This window comes from Molothrus ater, chromosome 1 (assembly GCF_012460135.2).
Source record: "Molothrus ater isolate BHLD 08-10-18 breed brown headed cowbird chromosome 1, BPBGC_Mater_1.1, whole genome shotgun sequence".
In the NCBI taxonomy this organism is placed as follows: Eukaryota; Metazoa; Chordata; class Aves; order Passeriformes; family Icteridae; genus Molothrus; species Molothrus ater.
The window spans coordinates 30,222,970-30,249,342 of NC_050478.2; the positions used below are offsets into that span (position 1 = coordinate 30,222,970).

Genomic DNA, 26,373 nt, shown 5'->3' on the forward strand with positions numbered 1-26,373 from the left:
TTAAAGAATATTAGTTTATTCACAGCCTTCTATCATCTAACACTAGACAAACCCCTGTATTAAATCATTATTCAGAGCAGCTTTATTATTGTAGATCCCAGTTCCAATTTTCTCACTCTGACTGAAAGTGGCCTGTTTTAAGAACTCACAGATTAATATTAGTATTTCTAGAAAATTAGAAATAACATTTATTTTACTTGTCATGTTGTTTATAATATATTAATAACCTCAGTTGTTTTCATTTTTAAGAGACGTGCTTTTAGCTTTTCTGGAAACTAAAGTTTTGGAAAGTGATACTTAGGGTTATGTTCAGCCATATTACAAGTCATGCCTATTTTGTGGTTCACCCTTTTCCCAGAAGCCTCATATTTTATCTTTTCCATATTGTTATCAACACAGAATCTTTCTCAGTCCCCAGAAGGCTTGTTTTAAGCTACTTGTTTCCAGTTTGTTTCAAATATTTTCCTACAATATCCTTCCACACTGTACAGAGCAGCTACTCAACAGATGCCAGATGCATGAAGTACTCTTCAGTTGGCTCCTTTCCTCAAAATTACTGATTTGTATGCCAAACAAATTTCTAATTTTTGGACTTCGCAGCTGTTGATTGTGCTGTTACCTTAGGGCAGCTGTTACTGGAAACAGTCCCGGCATCAGTGACTACTGTCACAAAATTTAAAAAAATTCTCAATCCCTTTCTCATGTATTTTTCCTGGAATATCTAAGGCTGAGCAACCAAACCTTAGTAGCAGTAGGTAATTGTGGAAGCCAGTACTTGCTGCAGGGCTAGTGTGTGGCTTTCATAATCTCTGAGACCTACATTTCAACAGCTTCTTTTACATCCTAAGTAATCTTCTTTTATTATATTTTTCTCAGAAATTATTTAAACCTATATGATACTGTTGGTATAGTTCATAGAAATTACTTTCTTGGCTACCCTATCAGGCCCTTTAACATTTTATCTCAGAAGATGAAAAATGTATAAAACTACAGCACAGTTTAAAATTCACTCCATAGCCAAGGTGTCTTACAGGTGACATCTTGAGGGCTCTCCTACACATTTTAAGTCATACAACTGAGAAATATGAAGATAGGACTGCTTAGTGTAAAATGCTACACATTACCGAGTCTATAGAAAAAAACTCTATAGTTCAGAAAAAGATATCAGTAATACGTTGCTGCATTTGTATATATCTATTACAACACTGCCTTCAATTACATGACCATGATCATGGCATGATCTTTATGTTTATTCTGATTTCTCAAGAATTACATACAAAGGAAGATTTAAAGTTTCTCAAACAACTGTAAATGCTAGAATTTTTACTGTCTTCTTTACAGTAAGCTACAATTTATCATATTTTTTTATGTAATAGTGGTAGATATGATGGAAGTATCTTTGGTGGTTTACAAATTATTAATACTGCTTATCAGTTTTCCCAGATTCATCTCCCTTATTCTAATTTAGGCCCTTAAAAGCCTCTTTTTTCCAACTATTTCATATCCTACAGCAGATGTTTTGCTGATCCTTTTCTCAGAAAAAGCAGAGAACACAAAAGCAACTACTCCCCAGGAGCACAATCTGATCCCTTTAAGGGCTTATTTTAAGCCTCCCGTCTGAAGGATTTTGTGGGAAAGCACCTGAGGAGTGAATACTTCTGATTTGCAGGGGGCTGTTTTCTCTTGAGAAGTGATGATTAGAGCAAGATGCTGGGGAGTTGGCCATCCCTCCTGTTGTTCCAGCCACAGGAACTGCACAGAAGGATTGATTAAAGGCCAGAATATAATATTTGACAGTATTCATCTAGTGAAAAGGTCAGAGAAATCCCATAGGTGACATACATATACACCTGTGTTGGGTAAGTCTTTGAATAATCCCTAAAATAAGGATCAAGGTACTTCTAAAATAAGGATCCTAAAATAAGGATCAAAACTACTATTTTTCATTTTCCTATCTGCATTTCAATTCATTTTACAGGAGACTTCCTGGTGTGAATTTATTTAGAGTTAACATAGATATCTTATTTTTTATCTGGTGGAATACATTAACATAAAGTTGAATAATCTAATCTATAACCAGCTCTTTCTGTTTCTACATAAAATTATCAAATAAAGTTCCTTTAGTTTATATGCTGACTCTTCTGCTTTAGGGTTCAGCTTCCTCAGTGCAAACAGGATGGTTACAAGTGTTCAGTCTTCATGCCAGCCCTGCAGGTGAACTACATCCAACTCTTAGACACAGAGGAGAAAAAGAGAATTTGCCTGCTATTTGTATTGTTTCTTATGAAAATACAGAATGTTCTTGGGTGGTGGGAAAAGAAATAATGTTTTCTGTCTTACATGTTACCAGGCATGACAGATAAGATAAATTACATGCTCATTGAGACATTCATCTGCTGGAGAAACTCTTGAAAATATTTTGAAATCTACCCCCACCCAGGAGTATAAGTCCACATATAGATGTTGGTTTTTTTACAATGCTTCTTCTTTTTTCTCAGAGGTCAGTGTGTATAGGATCAGTATCCCTGAATGGAGGTACTGTTTTCATTCACAACTTTAGAAAGATCTCCTGCAAAGAAACAAGGTTAATTATTTAGATTCTCAAATGTATAATAAAGATTATTAAATATAGACAGGCCTTAGCCAAACAGCCTACCAGATTTTTTGGTGTGAGTTTTTAGGTCAGAGCCAGTAGACATACAGATGTTTTTCTGTCTGGATTTGAATGTGTGCAAATCCTGAGAGAGTTTGAATCTCAGGTTTGGATCCCAATTTTCCATATTTACCCATCTTTCTAAATAGAATTTTTATCTTGCTGCTCCAAAAAAAAAAATTAAAAATAGCCTTCATGAACCAATTGGGAAGCAATAGTACAGATCTTTTCAAAGTTAAGAAAAAAACTACAGCTATAATTTAGAAGTGCACGGTCAAACTTTTATTCTTTACACCCTAAGTATTGCTTCAATTTCTTGTGAAGTTAGTGGATTATAACCTCTTTGTTATTCTTGTTATGATTTTTATTATCTTAAAGGGAAAAGAGAAGTAAACCTGAACGGAGTGGACTTGTCAGCATTGTGAGTGTGTTTCTGTGTAGATTCTGTGTGAAAAAGATGACGAAATTCTGAGAATAAAGAAGTCTGACAAAGTGCAGAAATACTTTACCTCACTATTCTTCCTCTTCCCTTTTTTTTCCCCAAATCTTTATTTGGTTTCCCTTGTTTTGGCAAAAATGATAGAATGACCATATGTGTCAAGTTGAATAGAGGAATGACTATTTATAGTACAATTTTAAAAAATCCACTCCTTGCTGAGTAAAACAGTTAAGAAAACTGAAGTCTTAGAATAATCAGAAGCATATGTTTGACATGAAAATCTATGTACATGAAATACAGAGGTACTGACTACTAAAGTGGGACAGTGTCTCTTTGAAGAAGAGACAATTTTTCATGATGGTGCAAGTCTTTGCTTCTTTTACCTTAATCCTCAAGAGAGCTGACACCCCTATGCATGGCATTATTCTTACACCCTTACAGTGATTTTAGGACTATATTTTGGTTCATGTCTTCATTCAGTGCCTCCTCAAGTGTATAATGCAAAGAGGGATCCATTTCTCTGCTTTTCTCCCTTGAAGCACCTTGAAGCTCAATATTTCTCCTGTGTATTAAATTTAGCGTCCAATTGCTGCAAAAGCAACAGAGGGGAGACAACTGGTGTCTTGCTTGAAGATGAGAAGTGGTTGAAGTTGGTCACACCAGCTAGGCAAATCAAAAGGTTTCCATAAGTTCCTTCTTTTGGAAGTTGTGGGAATCCAGAAGTTTTCCCCAAAACTGGAGACAATATGAATCACATGTATTTTTCAAATGTCAGTTCAGTAAGTTGCATAACCATGAGAAACATACAAAAGAGTTTCACATCCCTGGAAAATAACTCACACACACACAAACTTAAATGAATACATCATGGCACCAAATCCTGAAATGCTGAGGTCTGTTCAGGACTCTGGTATTTTCTCCGGTATAGGAGAAAGAAAGCAAGCTTTTTTATGTTTGTTTGGGGGTTTTTTTGATTGTTTTGTTTTGATTTGGTTTAGAAGACATTTTTTAATTAGAAAAAAGCCAACAGCAAATACCACAGAAGGTGAACTGTATTTTGTTTCTAATAATTCACATGCTACGTCTACACTTAACATAAGAAGCAAGTTTTTTAAAATTAATACTTTAAATAGTTCTGCCAGGAATGATGCTTTATAGTAGTCAAGGAGAGGGAACTCGCAATTTAAGGAAATTTAGGAAAACATTTTAGGAAAAGAAATTTGGACATAAAAGATATTATGTATGTATCTTAATAACAGTAGCTATACTCCAAAAGAAATAGCTAATTTAATCACATGATATCAATTCAAATATTGATCCTTACAGTTAAACACAACTTTAAAACTATATATTTTATACAAAAATATTTTTCTATATTTTAAATAGAAGGTCGGCTGCTTTTCCATAGGAGATTTGTCTATATTCAGAAGTCACCTCAGGTTTAAAAAAAAAGATAATCAGACCTACCTATACTTTGTCTTTTTATATGCCACATATCAACTACAGACATAGCCTTCAGCATTACAATAAAGAGAGTCTATGATATGAGTTGTCTTCCTTCCCCCATCTTGCTCCCAGAAAGCATTATTATTCAGAAATTTTCACACCTGTAAAGAGAGTAAGGAAACATTTGAGGGCAATTATTTTCAAGTAATTGATAACTCATTTTAATTAAAATATTTCTGAAACTGCATCTGAACATTTAGTGTGTGTAGAGTGCAGTGCATATTCTGCTATAACATGAAGTCTTGCAAAATGAAGGAAAAAAAGAGCATCCATGCTTTGTAAATACATTTTTAGTGGCTGGAAAATTCTCTTGCACAAATAGTTTTGTGTTGTGCCAGGTGCTGACCCCCCTGAAATGGTTCTTGCAGGTGTTTATGGCTTTGTCTGAACTGGGGTGATTGCACACGATGGTTTATGCAATGAAGGATTGCTCTTTGCATTTACAGGACTCTGTGCACTTGTTAGGTTTAGCACTGCTATATAAAGCATTAAGCTTATTATGCCCAAAAGAATTAAATTATACTGACACAATTTGATTACTTGTGTCCAAAGGAAGACACAATTGCAATGAGGTAAAAGCTTGACGTGAATGTTGTTAACAATAATACTTTGCAATTAAAGAAAAGTATTTTCTTAAGCACTTTCATTAAATCTATTTTCCCTTTAATTCAGTTCATTTGCCATCCCTGTAAAAATGTCTCTTGACCTCCAGATGTTTCAAAGTATGGAAGTTGATTGAGCTTTTTAACCTTATTTCAGTGTTTATACACGCTACACAAGATTTTGCGTTCACAATTTGTATCAGAAATTCTGGATTTGTTGGATTTCTTTCAAAATGCTAAATGATAGGCATCTTAGTTTAATTTTTTCTTGAAACATCCAGGTCTGTGTATGAATTGTGATACAAAAATATAATAGCACTTACTAATTTCAGTCTGCCAAAATTAGAGCTATCATGAATGGAAGTTGGTTGATGTTTCATTAGCATTATTTTCAGTTGAAGCAAATGTAAAACATAACTGCCTCATGGTGGCCTGCTAACTGCTGGAGAAGAGAGAAGACTGCTGAAGTAATGAAGCAACACTGGGCAAATCAACAGATTCCTGCAGAAGCAGGTTATTCAAAATCAGCACCTTGCCTTCAGGAGCAGGTAGTGATGCAGTGATGGCAAGTGCTGTCTCATGGGCAGCCTTCACATTACAGTTATTTTCAGCAATATATAATTTGATAATCATTTTCATCTCAGCACAGTTTAGCATATTTATTCCTCCATAAGTTTTAATTCCGCTTAAGAGGAATGATCCTATCAACATAAAGAGGTCATAAGGATTGCTGCATGATCAGATTAACCTCTCCTCGGCTTCATTGCCTCCAGGCTTTACATCAGTTCTACTTGATTTTGGAAACAGTTTGTGTGCTATTTCCAGGCTATTCTTTCTGATTTATTGATATTATACTATATTTATTTGATATTATCTATTGTTTTATTTATCTCTATTAATATTTATAGGCCCATTCCCACCACATATCTCGATTCCACGAGGATAACATTACCTAGACACTACATTTTAGGATTTTTCTCTCCCTTTATTTTTGTAACTTTTTATTTTGTAACTAGCTGGTTGTACCATTCATAAAAAGAATTCACATTGGCATTAATAATGACCTCTTCTCCACAAACTGAGGTGAACAAACAGCTGTTAATAACAGTGATGATTGCAGAACCAGAGCCATTGGAACTTCCCTTATTACTAAAGCAATATGGATTTGTGAATCTTAACTTACTGTTAGGGAAGTTTTAAAATACTTACTACAGTGCTTGAAACGATAGATGTGAATTTCCTACTGTGGTTGCTTACAATAACCCTGCACCCTCATTCTTTCTCATTGCCTCTGTTGAGCTTGAAACACCTGATTCCTGGAAATTTTATTTGGAGAGCTGAAAGAGAATGTTGACTTTGTTTCCATCCAAGATAAAAATATGGAATGAAAGAAAACAGGGAAGACTTAGGGTTTTGCCTAACCAGGGTTTATGCAGTGTGTTTATGCTTCATGACCTCCATAATAGCTTTTTAAATTAGTGCTTTTTTTATCCATATGCTTGCTTGAGACATAACCATGTAAGAGCAATGATCCCTTAACAGCACTTCCCAGGGAACTCTTGTGATTTGTATTGTTTTCCAGAGAGTAACAACAGTTCTTCAGAAGAAATTTGGTAACTGGGTATCAATATATTGCTACTAGGTTTTGATATTGTTATTACCTGTACTGTTGTTAACTGTGTTTGTGTTTGTAATATGGTGTATTAAGGAATGTACGGTATTCCATAACTGTTAGATTTCAGGCAGGATGGTCAATTTAATTCTGAATTTTCAAGGCCCAGGTTCTTAGGATAATTCAAATCTTTGTATTAATTACTATGCAGAATATAAACTGATGTCTATTTATTCAATCTGGATAGCTTCAAGTGGAATATATAACACATGGCAAATCTGCCTGAGATTCCATTCAAAATCTGAGCCTGAATTGTGTTGTAGTCATTGTGCATGAAGCAAACTTATAACCATTTTGAGTAGAGTTGGATCCAATGAGTATATTTATGTGTGAGACTCACTTATTTCAGAAAATCCACTGAGCACTAATCCTGACTTTGTTTCAGTTGACATTGAAAAAAGAAAAAAGATTGCAGTGCTTTCTAAAGTGTTTACTCCAAAGGCTGGAAACCTTAACCCATGCTCAAATGAAGGAATTTTCTTTTGTAGAAAAAACTCAGAGATGTGGAAGTGCTCATTTTTTCTAGTAAGTCTGAATTATTGCTGTTTCTGTTCAACCCAAATAAATAATTTCTCTTATTCTCTCCCACCTTTCTTTTTCACCTCTTGAAAACTAAGAGTCTATATTTAAGAACAGGTCTCAACTAAACCTGCAATTTTCCATTATGTTTATAAGTCAGAATGATTTATATCTACTAATTTCAACCTCTGTGTTTGTCTACCAACACAGTAAGTGTCACTGTAGGTAAAATTGCATGTAAGCATTTTCAGATGAACTATTAAAAAAAAAAGTACTTGTTTTCATTACATCTCATATCACTTCCCAAGTATTTGGTTTAGACAACCTGAGCATTTTCTTGAAGAATATAATTTAATTTCAGTATGAAAGCAATTAAAGAAGATGTTTCTACTTCTGGATTTTTTGCTTGTTTTTCTCCTGTTCCTTGTTTTGTCCATGTCTTCAAAATAATCAAAGTTGTGCGTGATTTCATGAATGTGTCTTTGTGTAAGATACAGCTGCAGAAGAAACAAAACAGATTCTGATGAAGGGTGAGGGAGGTACTTTCAATGACTAATGTGTTTGGCTTTGTATTGTTGCCTGTCTGCTCAACAGCAAGGCATTAGATAAAGGAGAGCAATAAAGGAAGACTTTAAAAAGTGAGATAGAAAGGTACAATAATGATACTGGTACAAATTCCCTCTACCTCTTCAGAGTAATAGATAAAAGTGTTTGAATATTGGGTAGATTGGGATAAGGGTGCTTGGCAGGAATAAAACATAGATAAGTCAGTAACTCCTAATCAGGGGAAACCACAAATATCAAAAATCCTGCAAATAGCTGGAAGCTTGAGAAGAAAGAAGAAGCCATCCAAAATGTGCCATTGATATCAGTTCAAAACAAGAGGACGATTTTTTGTTTGTTTTCTTTTCAGTGGAGGGATTTGCTCACAAAGAGGATTTATTTATTTATTACTTTTCCCAAAGGCTTTTTACCTTGCAAAAAGTAATATAAATTACTTTGTTTCTAAAACCCTGTGTCAGCACAAACACGCTGTGACAAGTTCCCCCAAGGAAAGTCCTGTAGGGTCCAAATCCCAGCTGAAATTCCTGAGTGAGCCATGCTGAATGTTTGCTACCTGACTGCTGGTTGGAGTGACTAGATTGCAGAATACTGACTTGAAAGGTAGAAAAGCCTGAGGATCTGTACATCTGGCAGTACAGGTGGCTGCTCATTAAACCGAGGAGCACCATCAGAGATTTATTTTGAATCCTATCACTCCTTACAAAAGTATGATGAAATTGGAAAAGTAGCCTTCACTGATTATATTCTGTTGAATTTATATTCATTAATATCTCTCCCTGGACTGCATTTACACTAACAGTCTTGAGCAGTTTGTAACTGATCCTGCAGGTCAGCTATCCTGATGCACAGCACACACTGACTTTCCTCCCTATGGCTGTTTCATCTTCCAGTCTAAACTGGAGTACAGAAAATAAAGATAGAGGAAGAGAGAAAATTATATTGAATTGCAGCTCACCTTATTCCACCACAGAATGCAGCCACTGCCTGCACCTAGGCTCAGGGTCTAACAGCACCTGCAGTTTGGATGAACCATTAATTCCAGCAGAAGCAGCATGACACTCAGAGTTGAGTAGGACAGCCACGTCTCTTGAACTGGAGTGATTTCTGGGAATGACATAGGTTGGATATTAGATAACCAACATGAAATCCATAGTTTTCTAAAAAATAATACTCTTTTGCTTCCAATATCCCCTCTGCAATAGTTTCAGTTACAAAAAACACAAGGCATAGCATCACCAGCTCACTGCCCTGATTATTTTCTTGAGCATCAGGCTTGAAAAAGATTGAGTTGTTTCCATCCGTGTGCATTCCTACATCTGTTAAGCTAAATAGATTGAAGGGATTGCAAAATACTATCAGACAAAACACTGATTTCTCTGCTTTTTATAGATGGAAATGACCTAGCTACTCATAGTAATGTTTTATTTCATAAAGAAAACAGAGGTGATTTAAAATATGGAGTACTTTCCAAAGCTTATTCTTATTCTATGTCATCCTTATCAAATATTTCAGAAAAAAACATATTATGTCTGCTGTTTGGATACATGCAGATATATTGTGTGAAAGAACCTCAAATAAATGAATATTTCAAATATTGCAAATACTGGATGTTCTTACACCATGTGAATACCAAAAATTTCCATGAAAGGCCTAGTCTTAACAATATTAACTCAACAGCAAAAAGGATATAACATTTCCTTTTCTTTCCCCATGACACACTGTGGTTTAAACCAGAAGTGGTTATTAATTTATGTAAAATTCTGCTCTGGGTTTGCATATAGCTTGGTGTAAGAAATTATTGTTTTATCTGACTAGGTACATATAAATCATTGTATGATAGTTTGATCGTTTTATATATATATATATATATATATGTGTATATATATAGGTACATATCATTGTATGATAATTTGATAGTTTTATATATATATATATAATGCAGCTGTAATAAGCTTGGAGAGGATCACAGAAGATGGTTCTAGCCACCACAAGCCTAAACAATCTGGAACATCATCTTCAGGTTTAATGCCATTCTGTGTGAATTATGTAAGGGAAGCAACTAAGCAACTATTTAGCTGCTTGTGGATAGAATGCACATAGGTGTTAAAGGAACAAACTCAGCCTTGTCAGAGCATCAATTACCACAACAGGAGTAAAATGGCACAAATATATATGAAATTCTTATTATTTTCATTTTTACAAATGCAGTTCAAGTGACCTGCAGCCATGATTTTAAGGTAACCATATTTCCAATCATCAGGAACTGTACTGTTTTAGGCTTAAAATCCTAAACTGGCAGTTTTCTTTATTCTTCTCGGCCTACAATAGAAAAAAATGAAATGAAGGGAAAAAAAAAAACCCACTGAGCTGTGATTCTTCCATCTGTATAGTTACAGAGGAGAGGAAAACAAGGGGAAAACACACACAGGTATCTACCAGGTTCTGCCCTGATCAACATATTTGTCTCATTGTGTCTATTCTAAATGTTGTCATGACTTTGGTACAAATTTTGGCCTGAAACAATGGAGACCAAGAAATATACATTTGCTACTTATTGAGAATGTTATGGGAATAAAATAAATATTTTATACAAGGGTAGCAATACATCTTTAACAAATACTTTCTAGCCATAACATTCTGGCACATGGATTGCTGAAACACTTTTTACTGGGGAGACGTTCTGACAGGAAGAGTAATATCCCAAAGAAATTTGTTTTCAGGTCTCCTTTTAGAAAGGCTTTTTTTTTTCAGTTTATTGCAGAAGGATCATGTGATGGGGAATGTGGAGGTTTCCCTGTGTGTGCCTTTCCCTGAGGGCTCCACAGAGGAAGAATAATTGCAAATCCACAATATGCTCTATGGAGCCAAAAGGCACAAGAAGATTCTATGGGGACAAGCTGAAGATTATTCCCATATCATTCCCTTTCTTTGTTCATTTTTTTGGATTGGCTAATTCTAGAACATGAGTGTGAAAGGCAACATACCTAGGAAATTAAATAGAGTTTAGATGTTGGCAATGACCCAGACACTGCTGTTCAGACATACATACTCTGTTAAATTTGTATAATTCCTCATATGGTTCTCTGCCACTGTAACTACTGGCATAAAAGCTCTAAGAAATTTCTTTGTAATGTAACAACATATTGACCACTAGTTCTTACAGTGACATTTCTAAATGAGCTATTACAAATAATAGCTTCCATGCTTCTATGAGCTACTAGTGGAACTCAAAAATTTTCTCTTATGTCTCTTTTTCCAGATTTTTTTAATGTCTTCTTTTTGATCTCAAGTTGCTCCATAACCATTTTCAGTTTTCTCTTCAATACCCACCTTTTTAACTACTGGCTTATTGTTATTTCTGGATTTCCTTATTTGCTGTACTTATTCTCTTTGCTTTTCATCAATTTTACCTTCCTGTTCTATTCTGGTTGCATTTCTAGAAAAGTAGAGTAGGAATCCCACTTTCAGAAAGTAAGACTGAAACATTTCTGTGACTTTGATAAATTGTCCCAAGACTTTTTGTTATTAAACATCTCAAAATTGTATAGAGATGCTTAATTACTTCTATCAGATGAGGAATGAATAAATGCACCAAGAACACAGTGTTGTCTTATTATTTAGCATGCAAAACACTATGCCAGATACCCTGATCTGATGGAATTAGGGAACTGAATGCAACATAGACTCAATTCACTTCATACTATTATAACTATTTATATTTTAGTAGATATAGTAGGAATATTTACCAGGAAAAAAAGCAAACAAAACAGAAAATAGAAAATTTGACAGTTGCTCCATTTCATTCAATATGATAACTTCAATATGATAACTTCAATAACTGAAGTAACCTTCAGCTGCAACTCCTGATTCTTTAGGCTTGAGGTAGAAACAAATACAGGAATTACTTCTTTCATCATTGGAAACTCACTTAAAACATATCACACTGGCCTTGAGACATTATGCAGACCACAAGCCACCTTAAGGCAAGCCTGAGGGCCAGCTGAAAGGCTCAGACAGACCAACATGCCACTGCTTGTCTTTCTTAACATAGATGAGATCATCTCACCCTATTTCTGTGCTTAGTGTTTGGTTTCATTTCAAACCCTACTCTACTTCAAAATATTGTCATATGTGCCTTGAAAGGATTGTCAATGACTTTTGAAGGATCATCTATCATGCTGCACACTACTAGGGAAATCTCACCCTTAACTTTGTAAGATGAAAGAGCCCAGATTCAAACTTACCAAGTATGAACTCAGGGAATTCCTATAAAAGGAATCCTGGATGAAAAATTTATGTTTGCTGGAGTTTTGCTGCCTCTAGGACATCTCTTTTGTTACGTCTTCCTTATGAAAGAAGCTGTGAACTGGCTCTGGTATACACCCTCAGAAATAACAAGAAGTATTTTATATCTCTGAAATGAGCAACTTCTAATCTCTGGCAGATAGTTTAGATAATAGATCCATTGACTATTAAGGGAAAACAGTGAACTTCTAAAACTTCATGGTATCTTGATGACACAATCTACTGTAGTGCCAGGATAATAAAAATATTTGTGCAAAACACTGAAGAAACAGTTCTGACACTATTGTGCTGAGATCATCAGAATTGCTAAGAAAACTGACATAAGAAACTGGTAATCAGCAGGTTTCAAAGTTGGTTTAATCTAGTGGTTTTTAGAAGATTAAATACATAGACTAAAAAATAAGCACTTCTCTTTTATTGAAAAGAATGCCCATATTTCTTATCCACTCCAGTATTTTGTCATTTATTTACAATGTTTTATATATATATATATACATATATATATATATATATATATGTAATCCAAAATACAAATTATAAATGAGGCAGTATTCCCAGTATTCCTTAGAAGAAATAGAACAGCTTTCTTTTTTCTACTGGACAGATAGTTTTCTAATTCAGTATCTTCATTATTCAGTATCTTTATTTTTGTAAACAGAAAAATACTTAAAGAATGTTCTGAACTGCAAAAGAACACACTAGACATTGGTCTGTGGTTCTTTTGCATGTGTATAACATTAAAAATATTTAAGAGACAGCTTTCTGCATAGCTCAGATTGTTAAAATCTTACTTTTCAGACAACACCCGAGGCTCTACTCTGAAGCTGATGCTAGGTAGCTAGTTGGGAAAATGAACATGCAGGTCACTATAACTGAGGAGCTAAACACTTATCTTGCATGCAGGGCACACTGATTTAGAAGGCTTTGAGAAGACTCATTACAAGCAAGTGTTAAATACTAAGTTAGTCTGTGAGCCAGACAGAATTCTGAGAACCAGAGATAATGAGACTATAAAGATGATATGTAGCTAGCAACAGTTGTGGCTTGCTTAGGGATACATGTAAACACAGTCTGGTTAGGACACTTAACAGTATAATGTGGAAAAAATAGAAAGGATAAAGCAAACAATACATCAAGTGGTTTGTGGGCAGTTTTCAGTACATGCATGTTCTCCATTAATGCTGAGAAGAAATAACAAGCCATGACTACTATTTGCAGAATAAAAGCATTCAAGTTCTTCCCACTGCAAAGATACCTGCTTCTGTTACCCTTTCTCCAGTGTTATTGTTTGCTCTATGTAATGAGGTAGCTCTCAGGATCCATGCTGGCTTTAATTCTTCAAAGGCAGTTGTTTCCCTACTTTCCTGCCCTAACAAGATGCATTGTCTTCTCACCTCTCTTCACTTCCTCAGGTGGCTCAGTCAGGGATGAAAGCAAAAAAAAAATATTGCTGGAATAACAGAAAACTGTAGTCACTCTGGATGGGAAAGTATGTTAGGTGTCTAAATTAGAAAACCTATAAAAATGGAATTGCTCAATGAGAAAAAGTCTCTAGGAGCATGCCCTGAGTACGTTAGCTGGGGAGGCTGCAGTGTCCTTGTGACAGAAGGCAGTAAGTGATGGGTAGGGAAGTTAACTGATAGGGATGACACAGATTCAGCTCACTATGCTTTAGAGAACTATGGACTCAAGAAATGACTGCATTTTGTATCACGTAAATGAAAATAATTTGAATGAAACTAACACAGACCAGAGTTTTATTCTCAGGCAGGCTACTTCCTGAGCAGGTATTAAAATCACTGTGTTTGGGCTTTCCTGTTTGTTTGCTCTTGTCTGTTGTTATATGTCAGTATGTTTGTGGAAATCTCTGTGTAATTATACAGATCTGATATTAGTTTTAGCCTTGGTCTTTGGCATTTAGATATCTGTGTATCTATTTGCTATTTTTGTTATATTCTTGTCTTTGTATACCCACTAGATTCAACAGGAAGTCCCCTAGAATGAGAAATAATACAATTGCCATTGATACAATACCTGTAGCTCATCTTAGTCATGGTAAGGTTTTATAAGGTTAAATTAAAATGCATGACACCTACATTTATTTATTAAAGTTAGCTCAAGTTTCTTCTCACAGAAATAAAACTCTGGCATGGAAACAGCATTGTCATGTCTAATTTAGATAAGTTTTTTACTCATTAGTCTTACTTTGTGTATACCCTTCCCTCTTAATGAGAGCAGAAAGAGAATTTGCAGCCTACTGAGTCAACCGTCATAATTGTAAGCTTGTTTCAGGACCTCTCAAACCACAGGTTTTGTTAAAATTGTAAGCCAATTAAGCAACAAAGTCCTGTTAATGAACAGAGTGCAGTAGTGCTTGTAAAGTAGAAGTAAATGATCAGCTCTTCATGTATTTGTGGTGTGTGTAAGAACAGAAGGTCTCGGTGCAACAAGATTGTATTTGTGGTGCAGCTGGATCATATGCTGCCCACATTTGCTGATTGTCAGTTTTGGTCACATTTATTGTTGTGACCAAAACTTTCCTGCTCCTTCATCCTAGTGATTGTAGGCTATTTGGAACATTCGCAGCCAAAAGCATCACAAATGTTTTCTGAGGCTCAATCTGTATTAGTAAATTTAACAAGTGTTGTGGAACTTCCAAGATGTTAAAACAATCACTGGTAGATTTAAATTGTTAGAATCATCATTTAGACAGCTTCAACATGTTCCCACATGATTCCCAGGGGCAGTCCGCAGGCTAGCACAAGCAGTTTGCAGTTTGCATGCAATCACCTTAATCTGGAAACTAAGAAAATATAATAGTCTGGATCTGATTCCTTTTGTACCAGTGAGCCTCAGTGGCAGGGAAGGATCCTAGGAACATAATGTATTTGCTGATCCTGGTGTTTTGACTGCAGGAAACTTAATACAGTATATGCAAAGCCAGTATTTTTCTCTTTCTAGGTCTGTAGTTGCAGACCTAACTCTTTGTATATTCATGTAACAAACATAAACTTACTCCATCAACGAGGAAGGAGGGGAGGAGGAAGGAGTGGCTGTCAGTCATACTGGTGTCTAACCGCTGGTGTCTTGCTTAAGAGGTTCTCTGGGGTCATCCTGACTTGCCATTGGGAAAGGATGACTTATTATCACTGATTGCTTTATGTCTTCCTGTACTTGATTGGGAGTCAATTATGTTGGATGAAAATGAGTGTCTCTTTACTTTTCTGGACAAAAACAGAGGTCCTTGGTCATAATAATGGAAGAATATTTAGCTATAATATAAAATTTACTTTCAATGCTTGTGGGGAAAAAGAGGATTGATGAATGTTTTAGGCAGGCAACTTTCATTTAAGTTGCTTGCTATATATCTAAAGCTCTTCAGAACCTCTTGGTTTCAGATTAAAAAAGAGTTATCTTGAGCAAAGAGGCAGTTTCTGTATAAATTTGTTCTCTTCTACTTGTTTCTGCATAGGAGAAAAAAACCTGAGAATACCAAGCCTTTTATACTTATTTTATACTAATATTGTTCCTTTATCCCTGTACTAAGAAGTGCAATATGCTTTTTTGGTTTACATACCATAGGATATAAGTAGAATCATGATCCTGCCTTAAAGATGATTCTTACTAATTTCCCAAACTTTTTCCAAATTGAAAAATCTTGAACACAGTCTTTAAATGTGTTTTTCATCTACTCAATAATTTTTGGGGGCTCTGTTGGAACAATTAAGATTATAGATTACATTGGATTAGTGCAAGTCAATGAATTTTAAATAATTAAAACACCATTGTTAACCAAGACCTATCAGCAGGAACCTCTATGTGATGATTATATTCTCCTTTCCCAAATAATTATATTTCATATTTTTCATCCTTCATACGGCACTTCAACTTCTGGAAATGCTCCCCAAATTAAATATTCAATAGAAACTGGGTGTGATTTTAAACACTAACACATCAGAAGCACCTGCAAGGGTAGTGGGAGCGGGGAGGCAGGTCTGGATGGGAGCAAAAAATAAGAATGTGGTGTTTCTGTCTCATATTGACAAAAATACAAATAGCAGGGTGGGGGAGGAGGAAGTTTATTGTCAATCCCATTTTCTCATTAAAACTGTAGACAGTTCAATAAGTACCTGAAAGTGAGGCTTTAGTAATATTAATCCCAAGACTGACTTTCTTTGTTCTCTATATAATTACTTCTGTTAAAGTTTTAAAAAGTGGGGTAGAATCTCTGCCAACAATCCTCGTTTCTTGCAGTAATAGGTTTGTACGTCCTTTCCAATCATCAAACAATCATTGCCTATACATACAGGCAATTCACTAACTCTCATTCAACTTCTACAGATGATTACTTCCCCTGAAACGAGTAGGACAAGACTTATCTGAGTTACCATAAATATTCCTTCTCAGTAGAACACAGAAAATAACAGCTAAATCAGCAACAGTTCTGTATATCAACAAAACCTGAGATGCATAAATCACAATTTTAAATCCCAGTCTTCTTTCCATGTCTCCAGGGAAGGAAAGAAGAAATCACAGATACCAAGACTAGATTTCTTCTGTGCTATTTACCCTGCAAACAGCTAGAACAAGTCAGCACACAGAATTAAGCTGACGGAAGTAAAATTTTGGCCACGGACAGAAAGAGTAGGGTAAAAGCTAGAAATGAGTCAGAGATGACCCTAAGATAACAAGCAGTGTTTATAGTTCTTATAAATTCCTCCCAAATGACAAGATTTTTGTTCGTCTCATAGTGACCCTGTGATCTCCAGCTCACTCAGGAATTTCTGTCTGTTTAGTAAAAGTCCCCTCTTCCAAATAGCCCCTACCCTATGAAATGAGTGAGGGGACAGGAGACAGAGCTTAGGAGGGAACTGTTCAGGGCAGGAGATGCAGAAATGGGGCAGAATGTGGAATTGTGTGGAACAAAACGATAGAGCTTATTTTGAAGCTAGGGCAACAGGTGTGACTGCTGACAAGTAAGAGCTCTGGAAGTTCCAGAGGATGATAGCTGCAAAGTATACTGGATACTGGACCTCACACATGCTGGGGATGGGGAAAGGCACAGCTCACTACATGCACAAACATATTTCTCTTAAAAATCTCATCACTGATTGGCATGACAAGTCATATCTATAAGGGCAAAAATGCTAGCTTTGAGTAGGAGGAGAAAAGTGATTACTAGTTGTTTGAGAGAATTTATTCCAGGAAAATTTGTTCCTTGGTTTAGAACTAGTAAAACACCTGGGTAGTAGCCTAAAGATAAAATGAGAAGAGATGAGAGTACTGTATGCATGAATGTGATCTCCATAGGAACTAAACCTTTTTTAATTGTCTACATGATATTAACCACAGTCATCCTTTGCAAGACCAAACCTGCTGTTAAACATGACAAAATACAAGTTCAAAAAGAAAAATAATAAAAAGTCTAACAAAAATAATACACTATAAAGGAGTGTATCTAAGACTGCTGAATCACAGTTGTATAGTTTTTCTTGTTTTACACTCAATGTGAGGCAACATCTCTACCCAAATTATCAAATATAAAAGAAAATAATGAGACAGTGCATTAAGCAAAGGGGCTATAAGAACACCAGATGAGGACTGATTTGCAAAAGCTGTGGGTAATTTTTAGAATTTTTTAGTTAACTGCCTAAAAGGCCCCAGTGATGTATAAGGACATTCTCCATGCATTCTGCAATTCTCTGTGTGCTGAACATCTGAAATCTCATATTTACTGTTAAATAGGTGTCTCTGTCATTGGAGAGGATTTGTAACAATGGGCAGTGGATTGGCATTCCAATGAACAGAAGATGCAACTTCTGCCTAGCAGCATGAATTTACCTTACTCTTTATTTCCAAATTAGGGAGCTAAGAGTACCCACAGTACCTTGGTAGTGTTATGCAATTCCCATGGCCTCAGAAGGGAATTGGGAGATACAGCCCATCATGGGAGGCTACTTCCTTCTTGTAATGCCCAGAGATTTGGAGGTAGCCTGTGAGACAGCATGAGTGTCTCTCTGCTACCTAGGTAGCACAAGAGAGCAAGAAAGCATTATGGTCTTGACACCAGCAGAGAATAAGAAATCTTTGTTCAATCTCAAAGTGAATAAATAAAGGACTGAAAGCAATTAATCAAAAATTAGAAGAAGAGGAGCCATGAACAATGACTGTAACCATTCAACACAAAGATAATCTGAGTGAAGAGAAGAATGAAAGCAGAGCAGCAATTTATGTTGTATGGAGTGATCACAGCCCACTTGTGTTGACAGAGAAATAAACCAGTGAATAGGAAGAGTCACAGGCTAAAAAGAGCACTGAAAGGGACTGGGAAGTTTGGGCTGGAAGAAACTGAGTGCTTCCATAGGTGAATATGTTTGGAGTGAAGAATGTGCATGAATTTCAGTTTCAGCTCTAAAATCAAAAGAATAAAGGGACAGGAAAAGAGAAGGAAGTAAGACACATACTGTATTATCCACTTGCTTTTTCTAGGATGCTGGTACGATCTTCTGAAGAGAGATGAGAGTGAAGAGGAAAGGGACAGGGGAATGAAGCTACCAAAAAGTTGGCGTCCTCTGCAAAAATGATAGGTCAGAAAGTTGGCCAGACTGCAACTGCAAGGCATTGACCTCATAAGGCATAAGGTCCTCTATCTGTATTTTTCCAAAAATGTTGTATTCTGAGGACTTATTTTTTGAAAACATAATTTGACAAATCCCTGGCATCTGACAAACCCACTAGCATCGTTAAGGTCTAGTCAAATTAATTTTATCTGCCTGTTGTGGCTTCAGTGCACTTTGCCCCTGGCACAGGATAGCAGGGAGCTAAACCCGAGCAATTAAGCTGATAACCAAGTGCGCCTAAATGCCCGCGGAGGGACCCGGCGGGGCACGGCCCGGCCCGGAGGGACCCCGCGGGACCGGCAGCACCGCCCGGGGAAGCCGCTTGGCCGCGGGGCGGGCGCCGCGCTCTGCCCCAGGTTTTTGCCGTACGATAACACCGGGACCACCGCTATCTCCTCCGCGGGCAGGGCGGAGCAGAAACACCGTGTAAGCGGGGCTCCTCTCCGTGTAAGCGGCGGAGAAAGGGGCGAGCCCCGAGCCGGGGTGCGATGCCGACAGCCCGGCCAGCCCTGCGGACGGGCAGCCAGAGCAGCACCACGGACACTGCCTCGGCCTCCCGCCAGTGGAGCGGCGGCTGCGGGGACCGCGCCCGGGCGGGGCCGGGACCGAGCCGGCAGCTGCGGTCCCGCTCCGGCGGCGGGGCAGGGCCGTCCCCACGGGGCGCGGGTGCCTCGGCAAGGGAGAAAAGGCTGCTCTTCCCGACTGTCGTCTCAGCCTGACCGCGAACAACCTGTGTTTACACAGGGCGACTCCTGGGCTCTCGAGTTTAGCGCTGAGATAAAATTTATTGCGGTTATTCCAGGGGAGGGAGGAAGAGCTCTGATGCTTGCGGCAGAGGCGGCGAAAGGGATCGGAGGGAGAGAACGGGCCGGGGAAGAGACGGCGGGTCAGACCGGCACCGGGGTCTCCTTGGACGGTTTTACTCGTCAGCAATTTGGCAGTAACTTTCCCATGCAGCTCCTTTCATTTGAAACTAATGTTTAGCCGAAAATATCAGCGCAATGTCTCAGAGATTTGTCACCTAATGGGACATGAGCCGCGTCCCCGGTCACTGAGACCCGCCGGTCCTCCCGATGCTTGGCGAGCGACAACCTTGCCGCCAGTGATTTCCGTTCTGTCCCCAGGTGTCCTGCTGTCCTTGTCCTCGGTGGAGCCCGGTGCCTTTCCGCTTCTCCCCCAATAACCCCCTATTTTGGGCGGTCGCCTGGTATTCTGGGCTTCCCTGCTGGGGCGACCTGCGGCTGTGACGGTGTCAGTCCGGCGGAGGCGGGAAGAGAGGGGGAACGGGGGACGTGGACTGACAGACACGGACATCACGGTGCCACTGAGATGGTGTCATTTGTCTTTCAACTTTAACGCTGTGATTCTCCCCCTCTCCCCTTGCCGCCCCCGATTATTTTCTGTTATCGGGGCTACATGACCTCTCGGAGCTGACCTTCCTTCTCACTGGCCGCGGGAGCCCCCCTCGCATCGCTCCCCGGCCACCAGAGGCTGGGGGTTTTTCCGTCTCCCATCCCCGTGCCCACCCCGGAGCGCTCCCGCCGCCGCCGCGCCGGTCCTCCCTCTCCTGGCGTGACCTTCCCAACATGGCGGCGCGGCCGCCCCTGCTCCTCCGCCCGCCGCCGCCGCCGCGAGGGGCCTCCCCGGCGAGGGGGCGGTGGCGGCTGTCAGCCGGGCGGGGCGGGACCCGGCCGGGAGCGGGCGCGGGGCCGGGCCGGGCGCTGCGGGGCGGTCCCGGCGCCGCGCACTCTGACAGGCGCTCGGCCAGCAGACGGCGGCCGCGCCGGGGTGCAGAGCCCGCCGCGCACCCTCCCACCGCCGCAGAGGAGCCGACGGGGAGACGGCGTCGCCTTGGCGGGGAGACGCGGCGCGAGCGGCGCTGGAAAGCCCCGACCGCCCCCATACCTGTGCCCTCCGGGGGCGGCGAGTGGGTGTAGCCGCCGCCGATCACCTGGGAACCCGCCCCTGCAGCGCCTCCGCCTCCCGTCCTCGCCCGCCCGGGGAAGGCGCCACCGCCACAGCGAGCGAGCGAGCTCCGGGCGGCCGCGGGCAGCAGGAGCGGGGCCCGCGGGCGGAGCGAGGCCAGGGCTGCGGCGCCGGTGGGGCTCGCCCGCTCCCGGCAGCCGGGACCCGGCGGGCAGCAGGGGCGGCGGCCCCCGGCCGGCGGCGCCCGCGGCGCGGGGCGCTAGAGCCGCGGCAGGATGAACCCCAATGTCACCTACGCCAGTCGCAAGCGGCGGAAACCTGTGCAGAAAATGTAAGCGGCGCCGCGGGCGGGCGAGGCGAGGAGGGCAGAGCGAGCGCGGAGCTTCTCGGGGGCGCGCCGTCCTGCCCCGCACCGCGCCGCGGGGCCCGGCGGGGGCGGTACGGGGCAGGGGCGCCGGGAGCGCTGCTGCTGCTTCGGGGTGCCGGCAGGACTCTTACCGCTTTTAGGGATTTTCCCGCCACCCCGATAAAAAAGAAGAAGGGAGTGTCGGGGCGCGGAGGGTCGGGGCGGCGGAAGGAGGGAGCGGTGCCGGCAGCGCGGCGCAGCCGGCTGACCTAGATTGGGAGGCATCTGAGGTGACGGCTCCGCGCGGTGGCTGCGCTCGCCCCGCCGCGGTGGCCGCCGTGGGCGAGGGCCGCGCTCCCCCCGCGCTCCCGCACCGCGCGGCCCCCGGCCCGCTCAGGTGTCTCTGCGGGGAACGCGGGGTCGGAGTCGGGAAAGGCTTGGCCGGTTCCCACTGTGTAGGGCCTGCCTAGGAGTGCTGGACCCCCGGCTTGAACCCTCCTCTTGAATCCTCCGGTACCGCATGAGATGCGCTTATTTGTGCAGAGTCAAAGAAACCCAAGTGCTGTAGACCGGTCGGAAGAGGAAAGAAAAAATAAAAAACCAAACTCAAACACCTGGCTATATAGGGGCTTTTTGTTTATTAATTAATATTTTTGAAACTGTGGGAACAGTTTAGTGCTGAAATAATTTTGTTTGCTGCACCTGCTTTAGGTTTGCATCCTAGGTTTTATATGATTCACTAAAACGTTGCTCTCGTGAGAGGGGAATTTTTAGGCTAGAAGAGATGCTTAACTTGCACTTTCAACTGAAAGTCAAGAATCTCTAGGTCATAAAAAGTAGCAAAGGTAAACTACCGAGTTGCAAGAAAAATAAGCAATGCTCAAAAAATCCAAGTGCATTTCTATGGGCTACTTCTGTAGGTGTAAAATAACTACATGGGCTACAAAAGCATAGAAGGAGAGAATGGGAAATTTTTGATCAAATCGTGTTGTGAATGATATGTTTTTAGATTCACAGCAGACAAATCAGTCTCGGGATGAAGGGAATTAGCTTGAGTGCTTGCTTCTTTATGGTTGGAGTTGTTAGAATGAATGCATGTACATAGCTTGGATTTTTACCCCACAAATTAGGAAAAAAGTTGAAAAATTGTGTATGTGTATCTATGTGTATATACATATGTGTGTGTATATATATAATTCACCTGCTAAAAAATGCATTAATTATGAAAACACCAGTGCCTGCTTTTTTGACCACTTATTTCCAAATAAAAACTATAGAGGTACCTAATTAAATTCACACTGTAGTTTCCAATTTTTAAGAATGAAATCAGTGTTTGTTCACAAGGAAATGAAATGTACCGGTAGCATTTGTAGCTTACTAATAGCTAAAGGCAAGAGGTTCTGGTTGTGAATGATGAGGTATTCTGCTTGCTGGTAAGATCTCCTTATTATTAAATTTTGGTTAGCCTTGGATAGAGGATGTGAAATCTTTTTGTTTTACCTTACTGTAGTGTCTATGTAAGTAATCCATTTCCCTGTATCTTCTTGTTATGTAAGTTGGCTGAACTGCTGTGAGTAGTTGAACTTGAAGCTTTATTACTAATGGGAACTATTTATCTATTGGCCTTAGGATCAGAGGGAGAAGTTTCTTCTCAAAATAAACACATTCATATTGAAACAGTTTGTTCACCTATAATTGAAATGGAGGCTAATTATTAACCCACCTTGCTTGGGTTACTGGAAATTATTTTTATGTAAGACATTTATCTTGCTTTTAACACACTTATCATGTTCATGTGTTTCTTTTCTTCTCAAAATACCTTATCCTCCTTGGTTGCTGCTTCTGTTGGGCCAGTCTTGGAGAATGTTGCTAATGGGTCAGAGGGTTCTGATTTCTCACATAACTACATACACACCACACCTTTACAGACCACACCTTTAGGCCAAAAAAAAGTGACACGGGCAATAAACCTTTTTTAACTGATTGCAAGAGAGAGGAAAGAGGTACTTGGTGCTGGCTACTAAAGGTTTGACACTACTGTCATTTTAATCTGTTTGAATTCAATTTTTCCTCCTCTCAGTAGAATTCAGTTATTCAAAAAAAAAAAAAAACAAACCCAAAAAGAAGAGAACAGAAAAAGGTAGAGGTGATACATTACTGGGACTAATATCTTTGTAGAAGAGATTATATCTGTTGATAGTTCTAATGTTTTATTTGTCATATAGGTACCTCTTAATGGAGCATAATAATTAGTAAGATCTGTAGAGGCTTGTAGAAATGGAAGAAGGTCTAACTCTAATGCCATAGTTGCCATGGGAAAAAAATTAAACAGAAGAAATACTTCTTGTTTCAGGTACAAATAACTCATGGTCATAACTCTGTAACAATTTAAGAAACTTCCTTCTTGCAACTCAACTCCCAGTTTCTACTATTGCCCTGTAGAGAGCTGAATTTGAGAGGGAATCACAGGCTGTTGTCTGACTGTGCCAAGTGTTGAAATGTGCTTTTTTGATTCAGTTGAGAATTACAGTACTGCAGCTAAAAAAGAAACACAGTTGTGGGGGAACATAATAGGCAGTTGTTCCTTGTTCCTTCCAATTCTTCTTGTTATCTTGTCATGTAAGGGGAGAGAAGAAAAAGATGCTAAACACGTGCACTGCAATTGCTTGTGATATGCTACAGAAATCACTTTCCCAATACCTTGGAGTCTTTCGATTTCCTCCCTCTTTAGGGTTTAAACCCTATGAGTCCCCCTGGTGGCAGCAGGGCTGGGGGATGCTCCACTCCCCACTGAGGCTTGAGGAGCAATGTGTGGCCCCTGCTTTCTGTTTTTGTTTTTTTTTTCCAAGTCTTCAACTTCTTTTGTCTAGTGACTATTATGGGAACTAATATAAAAGCATTGTAGTTGTAGGGAAAAAATGCAAGTTTTATGGAAGTGGGGTTTACTGCAGATAGATTCTAATGTGAGATGAAAGGTATTATATAAAAGTACAGCTCCAACTTGCAGTTTTTAGGTCTTTTTGCTTACTAGCTCTGATTTGGTTTGTTATTCTTTTTTTCAGTGTTTGGATAAGAATTGTTTTGTATAACTGGATGAATGTAATAGACAAGGAATGGGGTGGGGAGTTCTAAATGTTTCATGCTATGCAGAGACAAAAAGCATAATGATTTGTTTATCTAGTAGATCAAATTAAAAAAAAATATGATAGGGTTTTCTTCTTTGTTATCTTAAATGTATTTGGGACATTAAGTACTCCAGAGTTTTGACTGATTGATCTTTAGTAATGAGTAGTCCTAGTAGTATTAGAAAGCAGAGCACACGTTTTAATTTAAAAAATTGAACTATTTATGTGTTCATTCAAGGCAAACAAACAAAAAGTGCCAGAATAAGCTTTCAAAAAGGAAGTCATCAGAAAAGAAAAATAATCATTGAAATATTGCTTTGTGTAAAGAATTATCTGCCACAAAGGAGTCTGTACCTCTTATTTGAAATGGAGGTAGTAAGACTGTTGTCTTACATAGAATAAACTTCTTATATGTGTATATATATATATATATTTGTCAGCCTTGGGGTAACTCTATGTTACATATAGTAAAATCACTGTTCTAAGTCACTTTATTGTTAAAAGTCGCTTGTTTTAAGGTTTGTGGGTTGTTTTTTTTTTGATTGGTTGGTTTTGGTTAATGCTTCTTGCAAAAGAGTACTTTTAAGAAGGAGAATCTATATCAAATGAAGGTATACGTATATAAGTAACATGATCAGTAGGCAGGAACATAATTTTTTGTTTCTCTTTTTCCAATAAATGCTGGCTTGTTATCTTAGAAAGTTGTGAAATATGTTAAAACTGAGTGTCAGACTTTCATCCTTGATTGGTGTTCTAGATGTTTCTGTCACTCTGGTTGAATCCTTAATGCACCAAACCAACCTGAACTAACCGTTTGCTACTGGATGGCAAATAGTAGCCCAGCATCAGATGAGTAGTGTGTCACTGACTGAGGTTTTTTTAATAAAACAACTTTATCCCTTCAGCAGTTTGAATCTTGAGTGGTCTCAGTCTCCCCTGAAAGAGCCATGAAAGGGTCTCTGCCCTTTTAAGATTGGTTGACAATAACTTTAAGAGGTTGATAGGCAGTAATTCTTATCTGTTGTTTCCAAAGAAATCATCAGCTGAATTTTCAGTAATTGCAAATTCAGTGTGGGAAATAAGAGTAAATTCTTAGAAGTATTTTTTAATTGCTAAAGTAAATAAAGATATATTTTTTAGGATTCTATTTCTTGCTTAGTTTCATAACTGATTTTAGATACCTGGCCTCCACTGAGTGAAACCCTGTGCATAGGAAAAAGATGTGTTATTGCATGTACTATTAAATATGAGATGAAAAATACTCAAAACTGAGAAGATGAAATCTATTAGTTAGGTGGCTTGTATGTTTTTCCTTATATCCCTCTTTCCTAAGGAATAAGATAGTTCTGATGAATTAATAATTAGGGGTTTTTAACAAATTAGTTTTTTTAAAACATCTCTGTAGTGTTCTTTTTGCACATTCATTTATTCTCTGATTTCATTTGACACTTCAGTCTTGTTAGTAAGATATCATGCTTTTCAGTGCTTGGCTTTTCTACTTTTTTCCCCCCAGTGTTTTATGTTGTTATGAACAAAATAAGCTTGTTCTCTCTTTGCATTTTCTCAGAAACTACTAAAATTTCCATCTAAAATAATACAAATGAGCATGTAAATATTGAAACTTAATTTGGCCTTTTGATAATAATTAAGACTCAGGTAATTGTGCACTTTTTAAACATTTGGGGTTAATGCCTATAAAGGTGAACATGATGAGCATGTGTAGTGAAAACTTCTAATTAAGTATGCTGTAGCAGACCTGTGAAAACAGCAGTCAGCTGGTCTTGTGATGGAAATGCTTTAAAATTGTTAAATCAAAAAATTAAGTGGTCTTGCTTGTCTTGCAGCTCTTGGGTGACAAGGGTTGTAGATAAGTCCAGAAGCAGTGAGTGTACAGAGACCTCTGGCCTTTGGTTAGAGAATTCAGATTTTCTATGAAAGGTAGAAGATTAAGAATGGAAAGATCAGCTTAAATACATTCCTTCTTTTAGTCTTTATTTTCTTTTTTCTTTTAAATAAAACACATGCATAGATTTAATCTTGACATAGCTTATAATTTGCCTTGAAGACAATTTTCTGCATTGAATCTGGGCTGTCTT

At 39.0% G+C, this 26,373-nt stretch overlaps 1 protein-coding gene and 1 long non-coding RNA gene across 3 annotated transcripts in view; one reads left to right on the plus strand and one right to left on the minus strand.

Annotated features, from left to right (window-relative positions):
- Positions 1-2,255: 2,255 nt before the first annotated feature.
- Positions 2,256-21,098, minus strand: LOC118698603 (uncharacterized). Of its 2 annotated transcripts, XR_004981921.2 has the most exons (5): positions 20,786-21,098; positions 8,911-9,059; positions 4,560-4,699; positions 3,476-3,916; positions 2,256-2,569 (listed from the first exon to the last, which is right to left on the minus strand). It is a non-coding gene; the product is annotated as an uncharacterized LOC118698603 (long non-coding RNA). The 2 variants fall into 2 exon arrangements; XR_004981920.2 differs by having other exon boundaries at positions 2,256-3,916.
- AHR (aryl hydrocarbon receptor) overlaps positions 20,672-26,373 on the plus strand; it is a 62,811-nt gene continuing 57,109 nt past the window's right edge. Inside the window, exon 1 of the mRNA XM_036402023.2 lies at positions 20,672-21,137. Within this exon, the coding sequence (XP_036257916.1) occupies positions 21,082-21,137 (56 nt within the window). The 5' untranslated portion in view covers positions 20,672-21,081. The remainder of the gene's footprint in view (positions 21,138-26,373) is intronic.